This window comes from Coregonus clupeaformis, chromosome 21 (genome assembly GCF_020615455.1).
Source record: "Coregonus clupeaformis isolate EN_2021a chromosome 21, ASM2061545v1, whole genome shotgun sequence".
Taxonomy (NCBI): domain Eukaryota; kingdom Metazoa; phylum Chordata; class Actinopteri; order Salmoniformes; family Salmonidae; genus Coregonus; species Coregonus clupeaformis.
This window is the reverse complement of record NC_059212.1, coordinates 31,169,640-31,188,527: the sequence shown is the minus strand read 5'-3', so window position 1 is coordinate 31,188,527 and position 18,888 is coordinate 31,169,640. Positions and strand designations below refer to the sequence as shown.

Here is an 18,888-nt window from a genome sequence, read left to right as displayed (position 1 = left end):
TGTCTAGTTTGTGAAACAGACACCTCACATTTCCTCAACTGGCAGCTTCATTAAATAGTACCCTCAAAACACCAGTCTCAACGTCAACAGTGAAGAGGCGACTCCGGGATGCTGACCTTCTTGGCAGTTACAATGAAAAAGCCATATCTCAGACTTCACATTTAATCTTTTATTTTTATTGGCCAGTCTGAGATATGGCTTTTTCTTTGCAACTCTGCCTAGAAGGTCAGCATCCCGGAGTCGCCTCTTCACTGTTGACATTGAGACTGGTGTTTTGCGGGTACTATTTAATGAAGCTGCCAGTTGAGGACCTGTGAGGTGTCTGTTTCTCAAACTAGACAATGTATTTGTCCTCTTGCAATGTCTACACTGTATTTCTGATCAATTTGCTGTTATTTTAAATGGAAGAAAAAAATTGCTTTTCTTTCGAAAACAAGGACATTTCTAAGTGACCCCAAACTTTTGAATGGTAGTGTATGTGACATTGCTACATAGCCTACAAGGATAGACCATTACATTCTGAATTTTTATTAAACAGTTATGACAGTTTTTATGAGTGCGCCCCTAACAAAGACGCAGAGGTAGCCTACACACAAATGAGAAGGAGTAGGCTACAATGATCAACCATCAGGTAGGCTGTTGTTTCATATGAATGGAGTTGTAGACATTGGATGAGTAGCGCAGCATAATAGCCTCAATTAGCCTTGTTACTTTAGCTAGCTAGCTGGCTAACTTAGCTGGCTACTGTAGCTAGCTAGCTTCTTTACAACAATTTGATGCAGTCAAGACAGGCACTACCAGATGGTATGATAGATAACCTATGGCAGCAACAAGTTTTTCTAACTAGCGTGAGTCGGTTTGGCTATTTTCTCTCTCTCCCTCCATGCTACACACATAGACTGTCACACACACCAGCCCCTGCTCCTCTCTCACCCCTCTGCTGAAACAAGCAGAGCCAAGCGCACCGGCTCTCTCATGTCGCACGAGTAGGTCTACATTTAAGATTTTTTTTTTTTTTTACATTTTCCCTTAACACACATTTCAACTATCCAGATATCTGAAAATATGTAATGTTATTTGAATACTGAAATCATTTCAAATGCCCATCCCTACTTTATAGGATTCATTTTATGTTAAGCATAAACAAGTGTATATTTGACCAGCAGAAAAAAACAGTATAGGGGTTGACAAGGGGTTGTTATGGTTAATGTGGTATAGTTTCAGTGAGGTTAAGGTAAGGGTTAGGGAAAGGCATAAAAGTTCACATTAGATTAGCGTAAAGTCACCCGCCGCCATTCATTTTCTGCTGGTTAAATATGCATTGCCTAAACAAAATATACATACCGCTTCCAGTTGTTTCTTTTTCTGTACAAGGAGTTCCAGCATCAAGTTGACATTAGCAAGATCTAGGTTCTCTTGGTCTGTGCCAAGGACGTCTTGGAACACTTGCCATCTTGACCCATTCTAAAAACATGAGAAATACACAATGAATTATGTACAAACATTGGTCAATTAAGTTAACTGTTGGGTTCCTTCACTATTACCTTTAAGGGTGGTTTCTTGGCCACAGACTACGCCTAGTCCTGGGATACACTTTCTTTTTTTTTTTTTTACTGTATAATAGAAAAGGCTCCTGCAGAAAATAGCTGATTCGCTCATATCCAAAAGCCTACCTATGATTGGGCAGGAGGAATGTAGTAAGGAATATAAATGCATAATGATCTGCATTTTCATTGTGGCAGTAAGGGGAAAACATACTAGACCAGCGTTTCCCAAACTCGGTCCTCGGGACCACAGGGGGTGCACGTTTTGGTTTTTGCCCAAACACTACACAGCTGATTCAAATTATCAAAGCTTGATGATTAGTTGATTATTTGAATCAGCTGTGTAGTGCTAGGGAAAAAACAAAATGTGCACCCCTTGGGGTCCAGAGGACAGAGTTTGAGAAACCCTGCACTAGGCCCATATGAAACCATCTTTAGCCTACTCTTCAGACAACTTTATACACATGGCCTACACACTCACACTCTTTCCCTCTCTCTCTCACACACACACTGCTCCCAAAAGTTAGGCACCAAACAGAATTTAAGGAACACCAGAAAAATAGATAGGAAGCCTCTTCCTTTCTGCTGCACTCAGTTTTTCCTCAGTGAAGCCTAGTCAGACTGGCCTGCTTGTTCTTACGGGCAAAATGAAAACATTTTACATTTTAGTCATTTAGCAGACGCTCTTATCCAGAGCGACTTACAGGAGCAATTAGGGTTAAGTGCCTTGCTCAAGGGCACATTTACGTCATTTAGCAGACGCTCTTATCCAGAGCGACTACAAATTGGTGCATTCACCCTATAGCCAGTGGGATAACCACTTTCCAATGATACTTTTTTTTTTTTTTGGGGGGGGTAGAAGGATTACTTTATCCTAAAGATACATACAGTGGAGAAAAAAAGTATTTAGTCAGCCACCAATTGTGCAAGTTCTCCCACTTAAAAAGATGAGAGAGGCCTGTCATTTTCATCATAGGTACACGTCAACTATGACAGACAAAATGAGAAAAAAAAATCCAGAAAATCACATTGTAGGATTTTTAATGAATTTATTTGCAAATTATGGTGGAAAATAAGTATTTGGTCACCTACAAACAAGCAAGATTTCTGGCTCTCACACACCTGTAACTTCTTCTTTAAGAGGCTCCTCTGTCCTCCACTCGTTACCTGTATTAATGGCACCTGTTTGAACTTGTTATCAGTATAAAATACACCTGTCCACAACCTCAAACAGTCACACTCCAAACTCCACTATGGCCAAGACCAAAGAGCTGTCAAAGGACACCAGAAACAAAATTGTAGACCTGCACCAGGCTGGGAAGACTGAATCTGCAATAGGTAAGCAGCTTGGTTTGAAGAAATCAACTGTGGGAGCAATTATTAAGAAATGGAAGACATACAAGGCCACTGATAATCTCCCTGATCTGGGGGTCCACGCAAGATCTCACCCTGTGGGGTCAAAATGATCACAAGAACGGTGAGCAAAAATCCCAGAACCACACGGGGGGACCTAGTGAATGACCTGCAGAGAGCTGGGACCAAAGTAACACACTACGCCGCCAGGGACTCAAATCCTGCAGTGCCAGACGTGTCCCCCTGCTTAAGCCAGTACATGTCCAGGCCCGTCTGAAGTTTGCTAGAGTGCATTTGGATGATCCAGAAGAGGATTGGGAGAATGTCATATGGTCAGATGAAACCAAAATAGAACTTTTTGGTAAAAAAAATGAATGCTGAGTTGCATCCAAAGAACACCATACCTACTGTGAAGCATGGGGGTGGAAACATCATGCTTTGGGGCTGTTTTTCTGCAAAGGGACCAGGACGACTGATCCGTGTAAAGGAAATAATTAATGGGGCCATGTATCGTGAGATTTTGAGTGAAAACCTCCTTCCATCAGCAAGGGAATTGAAGATGAAACGTGGCTGGGTCTTTCAGCATGACAATGATCCCAAACACACCGCCCGGGCAACGAAGGAGTGGCTTCGTAAGAAGCATTTCAAGGACCTGGAGTGGCCTAGCCAGTCACCAGATCTCAACACCATAGAAAATCTTTGGAGGGAGTTGAAAGTCCGTGTGGCCCAGCGACAGCCCCAAAACATCACTGCTCTAGAGGAGATCTGCATGGAGGAATGGGCCAAAATACCAGCAACAGTGTGTGAAAACCTTGTGAAGACTTACAGAAAACGTTTGACCTGTGTCATTGCCAACAAAGGGTATATAACAAAGTATTGAGAAACTTTTGTTATTGACCAAATACTTATTTTCCACCATAATTTGCAAATAAATTCATTAAAAATCCTACAATGTGATTTTCTGGATTTTTTTTCCTCATTTTGTCTGTCATAGTTGACGTGTACCTATGATGAAAATTACAGGCCTCTCTCATCTTTTTAAGTGGGAGAACTTGCACAATTGGTGGCTGACTAAATACTTTTTTCCACCACTGTATCCACTTTGCTCGCGCTGCAAGCCGCCCCAATAATTAAACAAATGTAACAGAAACCCCATCAGTGTCTGTACACCCCAGCTCACCATCACAGCTAAATAACATTTTAAAATGGATGTAGATGCACAGAAAGAACAGACAGAGAGAAGCAGTTGAGTAGGCTAATGGCTAGTTAGGGGATGCAGCTGGCTGCTCACAGCTATCACACGTGATATTGGATGAAGCACTCATTCTGATATGACATATCTGACATCACACTGAACTCTGTTTGATAGTCTATTTGTAGGACGCATAGCGATGAATTCTGTGCTCAGTCATTAATTTCGATATGAGAAACATACACAATTATTTATGCTAGTGATCACATAGGGAAAATATCTGTTCACACCTCTCTTTAATAGCTCAAACGGTGATACACTCTGCGTCTGTGCACTTTTTGTCAGACCCCCCTCCAAAATGTTGTTTTACGGATCTACACGATTCACCCGGATGACCTATTTTGAGACTGAAATAGCATATATAGCCGAAAAGTGACGAGTTTGCATCCCTGGGACTAAGAAGCTTTTTCAAAAGAGATTCTCCATTGAGCTTGCTTTTTAGTCCAAGACTAGGCTTAATCTGTGTCCGGAAAACTAGCCCATAATGTTGTTGTCTGCATTATGTTCTCATGTTGTAATATTTGACCCAGGTCTGGTTTCCAGTGCGTGTGTGTGAGACCTGATTCGCTGGAGCACTTACCGGATGGTCCATCTTCAGACGTTTTTCATCTGATCTCTGTTTTTGTTTGAGAATAAGTTCATTCACTGTATCAAATCAAAACAAGAGTTCGTATTACTATTGAGGAGGAGTGATGTATTAGAAAGGAACAACGCTTAATTTTTACCAGGTCACATACAAAAGTAGTGCACTAAATAGGGAACAGGTTGCTATTTGGGACAACGCCTGTGACAAGGCTGTAGAGAAGCTAGCTACACCACAGATAATTAATGCACCCTTCTACCTATCTAAGAATTTGTTTTGAAACGTCATCTATATCAAGAGAGACAAACCTACCAAGAAAGTTTGGATAGAGCTGATCCACGTTGTCAATGATGTAGTTACATTTTGGGCACCTATTGGTGTCCTCTAAACTCTGGCGAATGCACTTGTAGCTGAACCCAGAAATAGAATGGGGTATGTTAGTTCAAGAAAACCAGCATAGGAAAAAAATGAACGGTGCATTGGTGGACGATACTAAAGGAATTAGCTGAAGCTAATATGAAACGGTACTAAAAGCTATAGGAATTAGATGGATGTAACGTTACTGTCACCTAGCCAATGCCATCATGTTTGCTTACCAGAAACTGTGTCCACATTTTGTCATGTGTGCCTCCTCAATCATTTCAAAACAGATTGGGCTGAAAAGAAAATGTAATGCAACAACATTAACCTTACTTTGACAGTGTTCAGATATGGAAGTATCAGTGAGTCTGGTTAAATGATAACGTTATGCATTTCTGAACTCTAGCTAACCAACTGCCAAATGGATATTGTAAACAAGAATGCACTCCAAAGTTGAACTTGCTAGCTACACAGGTAATTAACGACACCTAGTCAGCAAGCTAGTTACGGTAGTTAGCAAGCTAAATAAATTAGCCAAGTAGCTAGCAAGCTAAATTAGCATGTTGCAGGAAAACTCACCACACAAAATCGTTGCTTTTATCTTCGTAGGAATTCAAGAGACCATTGTAGAGTGGTGCTTGGTGGAGAGGACGTTTTCTGCTGGTGCCAGAGGAGGATGAACTGGATCTGCTTAGTGGGGCTAAGCTTCTTGGAGACTGTACAGCCACTCCAGACACGAGCAACCCCTCGCCAGCTGTTGCCAGAGTCCGCGAGGGCACAACATTTGGAGAATTGTTCATATTCGCACTATCGTCGCCGCCTAACGTTACGCTGGTGGCACCGTTAGCATTGGTAGTGCCACCGGTACTGCTGCTACTCCCAGACACAGGCCCTGCTCCACCGCCAGTTTGCTGTTGACGGTTGCTTGACATAATTCAAGCCCGATGCTCAACTCTTCCAAGGCCAAAGCTTGTTGTAGTTCACCGCATCCGGGCTGAACTATTGGCTAGCTAATGTTAGCTTGCCAGCTAATGTGGCAATGCGCTAGCTAAGATAAAGCAACAATGTACGAATACATACACGCTTGCTTTTTGCTAGATTGCTTCTTCAGGTGAAATGGTAGGCTTTTGTCGACAAGTCGATCATAACAAAGTTGCAAGAATGATAAAATCTTCAGCACATAGTCTGTCTACAACTAGGGAATTAGAAACCAATCTCTCCAGTCTATCCTCGCTTCCCCAAACGAACCTAAATTACTAGCAAAATATATTTACTGCCCCCTACTGCGCAGGGGTAGTAGCTAAGTCCTACGCAAAGGTGCACCCATGCCTGCATTGAATGAATGCACCCACACCAATAAAATAGGAGATGCAACAAAATGTAGAAAATAATTTATATCAGGTTTTTTCTTACATCTAGGATATTATTGTGTTTTGTAGATTAGTTAAACTTTTGATTGTTTTTACATACACTACCGGTCAAAAGTTTTAGAACACCTAATCATTCAATGGTTGCTATTTTTTAAAACTATTTTCTACATTGTAGAATTATAGTGAAGACATCAAAACCATGAAATAACACATATGGAATCATGTAGTAACCAAAAAAGTGTTAAAAAAATCAAAATATATTATATATTTGAGATTCTTCAAATAGCCGCCCTTTGCCTTGATAACAGCTTTGCACACTCTTGGCATTCTCTCAACCAGCTTCACCTGGAATGCTTTTCCAATAGTCTTGAAGGAGTTCCCACATATGCTGAGCACTTGTTAGCTGCTTTTCCTTCACTCTGCGGTCCGACTCATCCCAAACCATCTCAATTTGGTTGATGTCTGGGGATTGTGGAGGCCAGGTCATCTGATGCAGCACTCCAACACTCTCCTTCTTGGTCAAATAGCCCTTACACAGCCTGGAGGTGTGTTGGGTCATTGTCCTGTTGAAAAACAAATGACAGTCCCACTAAGCCCAAACCAGATGGGATGGCATATCGCTGCAGAATGCTGTGGTAGCCATGCTGGTTAAGTGTGCCTTGAATTCTAAATAAATCACAGACAGTGTCACCAGCAAAACACTCCCACACCATAACACCGCCTCCTCTATGCTTTACGGTGGGAAATACACATGCGGAGATCATCCGTTCACCCACACCGCGTCTCACAAAGACACGGCGGTTGGAACCAAAAATCTCCAATTTGGACTCCAGACCAATGGACACATTTCCACCGGTCTAATGTCCATTGCTCGTGTTTCTTGGCCCAAGCAAGTCTCTTCTTATTACTGTTGTCCTTTAGTAGTGGTTTCTTTGCAGCAATTCGACCATGAAGGCCTGATTCACACAGTCTCCTCTGAAGAGTTGATGTTGAGATGTGTCTGTTACTTGAACTCTGTGAAGCATTTATTTGGGCTGCAATTTCTGAGGCTGGTAACTCTAATGAACTTATCCTCTGCAGCAGAGGTAACTCTGGGTCTTCCATTCCTGTGGCAGTCCTCGAGAGAGCCAGTTTCATCATAGCGCTTGATGGTTTTTGCGACTGCACTTGAAGAAACGTTCAATGTTCTTGAAATGTTCCATATCGACTGACCTTCATGTCTTCAAGTAATGATGGACTGTCGTTTCTCTTTGCTTATTGAGCTGTTCTTGCCATATTATGGACTTGGTCTTTTACCAAATAGGGCTATCTTCTGTATACCCCCCTGCCTTGTCACAACACAACTGATTGACTCAAACGCATTAAGAAGGAAATCTATTCCACAAATTAACTTTTAAGAAGGCACACCTGTTAATTGAAATGCATTCCAGGTGACTACCTCATGAGGCTGGTTGAGAGAATGCAAAGAGTGTGCAAAGCTCTCATCAAGGCAAAGGGTGGCTATTTGAAGAATCTCAAATATAAAATATATTTTGATTTGTTTGACACTTTTTTGGTTACTACATGATTCCATATGTGTTATTTCATAGTTTTGATGTCTTCACTACTATTCTACAATGTAGAAAATAGTAAAAAATTAAGAATAAACCTTGAATGAGTAGGTTTTCTAAAACTTTTGACTGGTAGTGTATGTATATACTGACATTTTCCCAAAATTCAGTCTGTAAAAATCTGCAAAGGATAGATATTGACAGATATGGTTTTTGTATGAAAGTAGCCTAGGCAAGTTGTGGTGTTGGTAGTGGTGACCATACCTGCCTCATGAAGTTCTGACAGCACACAGCAGAGGGCATGATCACCTCTGCCTCACTCCTCACCAAGGTTTATTCAGGTGACAAGCAAACCAGGCTGTCTATTCACGCTTTATAAAATCTATTTATTTATTCATATATTTTCTTACATATTAATAAACATTGGATTACCTGTTTTTCCATACCTACCCTCATTCAGTCAAAGTGGAGTATTAGGTGTGCATGTAAGTCTGCACAGCATTCACAGCATATCATTTCCCCAATGTTTTCACTTGTGGAACAGATTTATGAACATTTCCCTATGTAGTTAAATTAAGATGGAAAAAGGATATTCAGACAGAGGAAAAATACTGGATATCTTGTAGAATACATGAGTTTGTCTCAAGGACTGCCATGGCAAATGTTTATTCTTCCCTGTATTTTGTATGTGCATTCATTTCTTTCAATTTATGATATTTTTGTATATCACTGCAGCAAATTGATGCCAAGCAATGTTTTATTGGGAAGATAGGTAGTCCTACCAGTACTGTTGAACGGGTTTGGAAAAAATCCCAAAACAGAGGCTAGAAATGCAACAACAAAAAATTGTCATGATCCCTAAAAAGTGAAAGGTACAAAAGTGCATAAAGTGAGAAGGTACTAAGAAACAAAAGTTTCCATTACTTAACCATCATCAAGATAGAGCCTACTCTTTGTCATCTCATACAAAAACAATATTAGTACCTTATTGTTCACATTTGAAACACAAATGAGACAGTTTAACTATCTTTAAGTAAACTATTTTCAATTACAACATACAGGCAGAATGCATTCACTACTCACACAACAAAAAGTAGCCCACACCTGCTACACATTTTTTTCCCCCTATACTGTTGATTTGAATGTTATTTTATCATTTGTTTTACTGTTTTATACAGTTTGCGAAACAACATTATAATTTGACTTGGTAAATGACCTATTAAGTTACATTTGCCTTCAAACAATTGTGGGCCCCCTCTTCCATTTTCTACCAATGTTCTTGAAAGTGTGTTTTTTTCCCCCCTCCCTCTCTCCATTTGTCTAGCACATCAGGTTGGATTTTCCCCATTCTGTTTCTGGTCACTCAGATTGTGGTATAGGGGTTGGGGTTGGGTAGGCTCAAATGAAGGATAATCTCCTAGAGGTCCTTTGCAGTGGGGGGTGAGGCCCGGCAGCAGCCATTCACTTTTTTTAGACAGTTGCAGCAGGATCTCAAAGCACTTCGATAAAAAAGCAGAATGTTTTGCAGGCAGATCCTCAGGCTGGTTGTGGAATTCTTGCCTCCCACTGTTAGGAACCTTTTTACCCATTAAGGGGCCCCTGCCATAACTGCCAGTTGCTTCAAGCTGGGCTGTTTGCAAATTGAGCCTGACAAAAATAGTGGGGGTGAGAAAATGGGTGCATTTAGACATATAAAAGCTGCAATTCTGCGTTTTGATCAAAAAATAGGTATGATGTCTAGTAAGTTAGTTACATGAGTGATACGGTCCAAATTATATTACTTTGTGAGCTCGGTGGGACTGGTACACCTGCAAAGTAATTTTTCTTTTAAAAAGCGGAATTGAATAATGAAAATGCTAAATAGTATTTTACCAATAGTCTTTGTCGCATCTTGTCACCCTAGTGTTTAGCTCACTGTAACAAAGTGAACTGGTTCAAATCTAAAGACGCACCCCAGGTGATATTGGTGATAAGAGGTGGGGTAGATGATCGTGATCAGGCCACGATTAGAAGAGGCATGGCGAGATGGTTCAGGGACTTCCTATAGCAGTCCTGTGGTGTCATTGGTAGTAAAGTGGATGAGAAGAGAACACCCACAAATTCAACCACACACAATGGCAGTAAAAAAAAGTTCAGGGGCCAATAAACAATTTACCTTTGGGACAGATTTAATAACATTTACCAGTCCGTTTCTGTAGTTGAACATCCTATCACATTCTAATAATATTTTTGTCCTAAGGCAAAGTCATCAACACAGTTTACTTTAGAGAGGCTCCCACATAGGATGATGCATATGTTTCTCATAAAAGTTAAAGCCCATCTTAAACTTTTACTGTGGCAACAAGATCATTTAGTTTAAATTATGGACATGGTTTTTATAATGCAAGTTATAACTAAATGCAATATTTTGATTTATCTTATGTCTTAATGCTGTAAAAAGCTCAGGTTTCTGCTGTAGCAAGAGGTTTTCAAGCATCCACAAGATGACATTCTATACTGGTTCGCTCCAGGGTAGGGTCAAGTGGATTGAAAAAGAACAGGAAACAATGGGCAATTTTCAATTCATTAATTCAAATTCAATTCAGAAACTGAACTGAATTGACCCCAACCCTGGTGAGCTCAGTTAGCAGGTGCATCAAATTATATAGCACTAGTGATTCCAAGCATAAGCACTCTAGTTTTTTACCATACCAACTTTACCATACATAACAATTTAGGCTATGGAGGTAGCCTGCACATATGGCATGCTCGTTTTTATTCCAAGTAATTCAATAAATAGGTTTATCATTTTTTATGTGTCAAACAGATGTGCTGTGTGTGAGAGAGTGGTGTTCGTATGGTGTGAGCCTCAGCCAGAATCACTGTTCAGTGGCTGTGGTGGGGCACTAGACTGACTGTTCATAAAAGTGCCTGAAAACATACAGTTAAGGAGTACGGACAGTGCACACAACTCGACGTCAATGAGTGACTGCCTGGATAGAGAGAAAGGTTTCCTTTCTTCACTAATGTGTGTAGGGGCAGGGTTAGTGATGTCAGTCTGAGAGTAACAGATAAAAAGTTTCAGCGCGTTGGTTTGATCTTCTGAATAGGCTATGAAGGAGAGCGAGACAGGCGGTTCATCTGCGCAGAAAATATATCCACAATACAAGAGGACTTTACGCGCGCTTGAAGGTGATTTAATGAACAATTTTTTCTTTGGAGTCTCTCTCAACAGGACCTGCAGAGCGTTTAGTCTGATTCTCATTGATTTGATCTTACCTCTTGTCTCATACCTTGGACTGTTACTTTGTAACTACATTTAGAGAAAGGAAATAGCACATAAAAAACAATAGACAATAGTTTATGGTTAGGTTACTTATATTTCTGTCATTGTGTAGCCTATGACTGCATTTAATTTAGTTGCACCTGAGGTTTATCTTTCAGTAAAGCTTACCTTTACTGTATGTGACTTTATAGTATAGTCCTTGAATGAGAAATATTGGCTTAAAAACCGCAGCCAGCTTGTTCATTGTTTTGGCCACCCCTGAATCCTTCTCACAGGGTGAATTTTAAGTTAACAACAACGGGCACTATCGAAAATAGCGCACAAGGAAGAGATTGGTGGCAAGACCTGAATGCAAGACCTGAAATAACCTTTATTTTGCGCGGAATGGATGAAAACATTGAAAGCATCACGTGAGTGATCCCATATTTTAAAGAAGAAAAAGAGAAAACCCACCAGGGACAATAGTCTTCCAACTGAATTCTATGGACAAGCAGGTCGACTGATAGTAACCATATTTCACAATTTATTCCAAATTCAAAAATTGATGCTGTAAAATACAGTAGCCTAATGACAATACTTTCATCCTATTCAGTCAGGCAATATTATGGCAGGTTGCTCTGACCGTCACTTTCCCTAAAAAAAGTGGCCCGTTCACAGTGCAGCAGGTTTCAAAGGCGAGTTGATGGGATGCGCGGAGGGGAGGCTAGATGAGAGGCAAGTTATAGTTTTCTTTTGACCTGCGAAATAGCCAGAAGCTTTTATAAACCAAATATACATTGAACCTCAATATGCAATAGGCTGAAGATTTTGCGCTCAGTCAATGTAACATACTGCTAGAGTTCCCTCTTTGAGTGCACTGACAGGCTTCTATTTAGCTACTTTTTGAAGTCTGACAAACCTGCCTTGTAAACACGTTAATTAAATTGGTAAATGCCTAAGGGGCATTGACTGCGTTGCACTAAATAGACCAGCCCCCAAAAAATTGGCAATTGCTTATGCAATTGGATTTATTATAATACTATTAGTTGAGAAATAAACAGTTACCCAGCTATCACTCGTTTATTTAATGGGGAATAGGTGGTTTAATCACATCTGATCTTGCTGCTGGTGTTTTCAACTTTATATCTAAGAAGGCAGGGTTCCAGAACTGAAAACATTCCAAAACAACAATTCTAAATCTAAACTCCAAAATGTTGTATGTCAGACTACTGGCCGCTGTCCTCATAATGATCAACACATGGCTGCTAAACTCTGCTCAATTAGATCATATCCGAAGATACAAACGCACAATGGCTCAGAGAGCTGATAGTGAACTGGCTCACTTAGCAAGTGAACAGTGCAGGTCCACCAGACAACCGAGACAAGCAGCATACTCATCATCAGTTCCACATCTCCCTCCAGTGGCTCACCCAAGGAGATACACCACAAGGCAAAGTGTTCTCTATCATATAACTCCTCTTGAGGAGTCCTCTTGTTCAGGTGGGTGCAATTCTGATGCTAATTCTAACCCGGGACTGGATAGTGCCTCTCATTGGGGCAACGGTGAGAAGAAGGTTAGTCGGGGAAACTCAGAGGCAGTGCTACCCAAAGACAAGAAGGATAGTCATGTTAAGATTATAGGGATGGTCAGTTCTCCTCGCCCCAACTCCAGCAGAAAGCCTCCCAGTCGGGCTGAAGTGACAGTGGACTCAAACAGTGACAATGACAAACCAGAGGTTGATGGTGGGCGCTCTGAGGGCCCACACAAGCAGCTGCTGCTCAAGAAGCAGCAGAGAGTTCTGACTGGAAGGGTCCGCCGTAGCCTGGCAGTCTCACATGGTGAAGACAGTTGGGCAGCTTTCCCTGAGAACGTAGTAAACTCCCGCGGGATATTCTCTACATTTTGGCAGCACAGTGACTATTCTGCTGAGAGTGAGGACTACGCTGAGGAGCAGGAGGGACCACCTAGCCCCGGCCGTGCCAGCACGTTGTGGGGTGCCCAGATTCCAGACATCCCCCCTAAGTGGATGTCTGCTTTGTACTTTAATGGACAGAAGGAACAACTGAGGGTCAATCCAGCAGCTGGCATTGAGCTTCCTCGAGCTAAATTCAGTGTTGAACTGTGGGTTAACCCAGAGGGTGGGCAGACTAACCCAGCCATCATAGCAGGTGAGTGATATTCCAAAACCTCTCTTTCTCTCATTGTTAAAGTGTTAAAAGTGTTACAAGTTTCAAATTCAGTATATAGACAACAAATGGCATAGTTGGGCAGATGAGAGAAATTGTGAAGTCAGCCATTATGAGGTGCAAATGGGTTAAGGGGTGGAATGTTACAGACACAAATGGCCACCACCTGCAGTCTTGTTGTTTTGACATCACTTTTTGAGAGGTTTAATGCTCAGTCACAGGCTACCCAGCAAATAGATTCATTGCCACATGTGATGATAACTTCAATAAAAATATATAAAGTTGTCCCAATCATTTGATTTATATCAAAACTAAATTCCTGGATATTTTTCCCAAGCCTTGAAGTTTTGTCGTTTCCTCTGCTGTCTGTAGGTGGGATAAATCAAAGATATTTGGCCTTGGTGTTCACCAAAAGTGACAAACGTCAAACAGTAGGAGTAAACTGAAGTGCAAGGTTTTGTGGAGGTTCAATACCAGTGGTGTAAAGTACTTAAGTAAAAATACTTTAAAGTACTACTTAAGTAGTTTTTTTGTGTATCTGTAATTTACTTTACTATTTATATTTTTGACAACTTTTACTTTTACTCCATTACATTCCTAAAGCAAATAATGTACTTTTTACTCCATACATTTTTCCTGACATCCAAAAGCACTCGTTACATTTCAAATGCTTAGCAGGACAGGAAAATTGTCAAATTCATTCACTTATCAAGAGAACATCCCTGATCATCCCTACTGCCTCTGATTTGGCGGACTCACTTAACACAAATGCTTAGTTTGTAAATTATGTCTGAGTGCTGGAGTGTGCCCCTGGCTATCGGTAAATTAAAACAACAAGAAAATATTGCGGTCTGGTTTGCTTAATATAAGGACTTTTAAATTATTTATACTTTTACTTTTACTTTTGATACTTAAGTATATTTTAACAATTACATTTACCTTTGATACTTAAGTATATTTAAAACCAAATACTTTTAGACTTTTACTCAAGCAGTATTTTACTGGGTTACTTTCACTTTTACTTGAGTAATTTTCTATTAAGGTATCTTTACTTTTACTCAAGTATGACAATTGGGTACTTTTTCCACCACTGTATAGATCAAATTGTTATTGATAGTGTAGGCCTACTCTCCTCGTATCCTGCAGGCAATATACCCACGCTAGTCTAATGCTGCATTCATAACCAAGTGGGAAGGTGGTAATTACCAGTTGTGAAGTCGTAAATACCAGTTGGATGCATTCACGTGCTTTGAACTCATTGACAAACGCTGATTGGCTAATGGCCCACAAGCTGCATCAACCATAAACTAAAAGTACAGCTATCATGCTTGTAAACCAATTATAGTGTTCAAAAGCCATATTAATAGATTGCTTTTCATAAATTATGTTTTTTTATTACATTTAACTGGTGAAAATGCATTTGGGAGAAGTCAGATGTCAACATTTGGGAGAAGTCGGAGCTCAGGTTTTCCCATGGTGTCCCACTAGTAATTACGAGTTGGAGGGGCATTCAAGTGGATTTTTCCCAGTCACACTGTATGTGGTTAATACCACCGTCCCACTTGGTTATGAACGCAGCATGACAGCAGGATAAGGATAAAGGTTGAAGGCAATATGATATAGGCAATATTAATTCATTATTTCACACTTCTATTTTGATTGAAATAACAGAAGTTGGATGTCAGAATTGGGATGTCATTTACTGAATAATGTAGAAAATAGCCAGGAGCAATGATTGAACCAAGGACCTTACACATGTAAAACTAACATGCTAGGCAACCACAAGAGGCACAATGCCTGCAGGTTTTCATCCTTGTCTTTTAATCAGGACTGGAGGAAGCAGGTGGATAGATTCCCTGACCAATGACATCAATTGCTCAATTAAGGCACATTTCCGATTGAGCCGGCAGCATATGCAGCGTTTACCGTGAATGCGGTCTCTGCGAATGCGAGAACATTACCTTTATTATTATTATTATTTTTAAGTTGCATAGCCGACAAAGTGCGATTGTATTGTATCCCGGCCTAAGAATCATAGAGAATAGAACACCCCTTACCAACCCATCTATGCCATTGCAATTCTGAAAATAGCCACACTTAGCCACACCAGGAGTGGCTATAGTTGTGTTTAGTAGGACTGTAGATAGCTAAGTACTGTAGCTACACCTCTTTTCGGAAGAGCTCATGCTTCCACCACCTTTCAGTTGTCCCTCTTTCCGATTTTATTTTGTTTTTGTTTTCCTCTTCACATGTAACTTATACAGTGGCTTGCGAAAGTATTCACCCCCCCTTGGCATTTTTCCTATTTTGTTGCCTTACAACCTGGAATTAAATTGGATTTTTGGGGGGTTTGATTAAAATGCCCTCCTTGCCTGGTCCGTGAGTTTTGGTGGGCGGCACTCTCTTGGCAGGTTTGTTGTGGTGCCATATTCTTTCAATTTTTTAATAATGGATTTAGTGGTGCTCCGTGGGATGTTCAACGTTTTGGATATTTCTTTATAACCCAACCCTGATCTGTACTGTGCCGCTTGCTTGGTGGTGCCCCTTGCTTAGTGATGCCCCTTGCTTAGTGGTGCCCCTTGCTTAGTGGTGCCCCTTGCTTAGTGGTGTTGCAGACTCTGGGGCCTTTCAGAACAGGTGTATATATACTGAGATCATGTGACAGATCATGTGACACTTAGATTGCACACAGGGGGACTTTATTTAACTAATTATGTGACTTCTGAAGGTAATTGGTTGCACCAGATCTTCTTTAGGGGCTTCATAGCAAAGGGGGTGAATACATATGCACGCACCACTTTTCCGTTATTTATTTTTTTAGAATTTTTTTAAACAAGTAATTTTTTTCATTTCACTTCACCAATTTTGACTATTTTGTGTATGTCCATTACATGAAATCCAAATAAAAATCCATTTAAATTACAGGTAGTAATGAAACAAAATAGGAAAAACACCAAGGGGGATGAATGCTTTTGCAAGGCAATGTATTAATCATGGCCTACAATCTTTGGCCTCAATCTTTAGTGACTCTCATGTGACATTTGACAATTAGTTTATTCCACATTTATATCATCATTTGTTTTTCTATAAAATGTATTAATTCCTGCTCCGGTTTTGATTGGCAAATTTACCATAGCATTTGACCAGATAAGTAGACAGACTAGTTTTATTCTCTACTATTATAAATCCGTCCCTCTATTGTTGCCAGATTATAGTATCAAGACTTTTACTTGGCAGAGATGCTGTGTTCTAACCACTACTTTGAGTGAATTAAATCTTAACCATGAAATTGGCCCACCCTCCTAAGGGATATTTTGTTAAAATTTTTTCAATATCCAAAACATTTCTGAGTTTTTGTGTGTACAGTGTGTATGGAATGAGGGGGAAGGGATTCCCTGACCTTTAACTGTCCCAGCATAGAACATCTGGAAGCCAGATGTGATTCTCTCTTTCTGAGAAACAGCTGGGAATCAGTGCCTTCGTTTAGGGAAATACCTTCAACCCCTCAACTCTCTAGGTAATTTGGCATTAATTATATTGGAAGAAGATGCTCGATGTTTGTCTTTTTGCAAAATAATATTTGTATTCCTTTTGTGCAGGGGTTTTTGACAACTGCTCCAACTCCTTAAGTGAGAAAGGATGGTCCGTAGGTATTCGCACAGTAAAGCCAGGGGGAAGAAAAGATGCCAGATTCTTTTTTACACTCCGTACGGACCGAGCTCCCAAAGCTACCACTATCTACGGGCATCAGCGCTACCACCCTAACTCCTGGACTCACCTGATGGCCAGCTACAATGGCCACAAGATGACCCTCTACATAGATGGTGCCAAGGTTGGGGAGAGCAGTTTGCAGTCTGGTAACCTCTACAGCCCGTTCATGGAGACCTGTCGAACACTTCTTCTCGGTGGGGACCAGTCAGACCTTGGGCACAACTTCCGAGGGCACATCAGAGGCATTGTGTTATGGGTGCTCCCTCGCACTCATGAGGACCTCCTTAAAGGGCCTTCTCGGATTGATAAGAGGAAACCAAACCTCGCTCTCTGGGCGGACTTCTCCAAGGTAGAGCAACAGTGGAGTCCTCATAAGGAGGGCTACCACCCGTCCATAGTCATCATCCCTATCCCTGAGCAGGAACATGTGTCTCCCTTCCTGCCCCCTCCCTGTGGATTAACAGCCTGTGACAACACAGACATCATCCTCGGCTACAATAACCACTGGCAGCTGCGCACAGAGAAAAGGATCCGCTACCGCATTGTCAACATCTGTAACGACGACAGAAGTCATCCCACTGTCTCCCAGGCCCAGATCCAGATGCAGCACCAGGCACTTGTCGAAGCCTTCCGGTCCTACAACATCAGCTTTGAGCTGAGCACACATACTGTCCAGAACACATCTCTACGCCAGCGCTTCATCCTCAGCAACTGCCGGATCAGTAAGATTGGGAACAGGCACTGTGACGCGGAGTGTGACCATCCACTGACGGGCCACGATGGTGGGGATTGTCTGCGTCTGGGGCCCTGCTACAACTGGAAGAGGCGGGATGGCGTCTGCAACACAGAGTGCAACAGCATCCACTACGACTACGATGATGGAGACTGTTGTGATCCTGAGGTCACAGATGTCCTGAAGACATGCTTCGATCCAGAGTCCCCAGACAGGTGAGACATTTTCTTTCAATTTGTTTTTGGCAGGGATCCTTAATCCTGCTCCTAGAGAGCCACAGCAGTACTGCAGGTGCTCGTCCCAACAAAAACACAGATTCCTCTAATCAAGGTGTTGAAGATCAGTTGAATGGTTGAAAATGTATATACAGTTGCTGTTTTGGGAAATTGTCCCAATCGTCTGAACATATGAATTAGTCACAAACAATACAGTTATGCATTTCGAGGTCCAGAGCAATCTCCTATCTAATTTCAAATGAAGTTAATGGGTTTATAATGGTGTTCTTTACTAGTTCTGACAAAGAAAAAAGTGCTGCGTCTGTCATCCTTAGCCTCCCTTAGCTACTGCAACCAGAAAAGTGGTGCTGCCTGCTCCTGTATTTATGGGACTTTGTGGATGTTGTGAGTTTTTAACGATAATGACAGTAATGATATTGAGGCTCTACAGAGGCCTTGGGAGCTTAATGCCTAATTAGCAATGTCTTGATTCACTAAAGAGGCCTTAAGTGTCTGTCTTCAGGGTACTTTGTTTTGTTAGGGTATGTGTATTACACAACATGTGAGGCACACAAATTGAAACTCTGGAACAGTTTCCGAAAGCATGTGAAACTGGGAATGGAGAGAGAAGCCAAAGTATACGCTTATTATCGCTAAACAACGAAACCAGAAGTCTCCTCCGCTCCGTTCTATTCTTTTTGACAGGCAGGCTTATTTGGGTTTCAAACAAAATGCATGATGTCTTGCCATAATGTCGTTCTTCCTTAATAGTGCACAGCATGTAGG

At 41.2% G+C, this 18,888-nt stretch overlaps 2 protein-coding genes across 3 annotated transcripts in view; one reads left to right on the top strand and one right to left on the bottom strand.

Moving 5' to 3' along the window:
• The window catches only part of LOC121535211 (E3 ubiquitin-protein ligase COP1), a 40,980-nt gene extending 34,660 nt beyond the window's left edge, over nt 1-6,320 (bottom strand). For both annotated transcript variants that reach the window (XM_041842045.2, XM_041842046.2), the window contains exons 1-5: nt 5,672-6,320; nt 5,329-5,388; nt 5,045-5,142; nt 4,730-4,794; nt 1,345-1,464 (exon numbers count right to left, since the gene is read on the bottom strand). In XM_041842045.2, the coding sequence (XP_041697979.1) occupies nt 1,345-1,464; nt 4,730-4,794; nt 5,045-5,142; nt 5,329-5,388; nt 5,672-6,024 (696 nt within the window). In that variant the 5' untranslated portion in view covers nt 6,025-6,320. The remainder of the gene's footprint in view (nt 1-1,344; nt 1,465-4,729; nt 4,795-5,044; nt 5,143-5,328; nt 5,389-5,671) is intronic.
• Nucleotides 6,321-12,356: 6,036 nt separating this feature from the next.
• LOC121535210 (pappalysin-2-like) overlaps nt 12,357-18,888 on the top strand; it is an 81,239-nt gene continuing 74,707 nt past the window's right edge. Inside the window, exons 1-2 of the mRNA XM_041842044.1 lie at nt 12,357-13,425; nt 17,043-18,102. Of these exons, the coding sequence (XP_041697978.1) occupies nt 12,468-13,425; nt 17,043-18,102 (2,018 nt within the window). The 5' untranslated portion in view covers nt 12,357-12,467. The remainder of the gene's footprint in view (nt 13,426-17,042; nt 18,103-18,888) is intronic.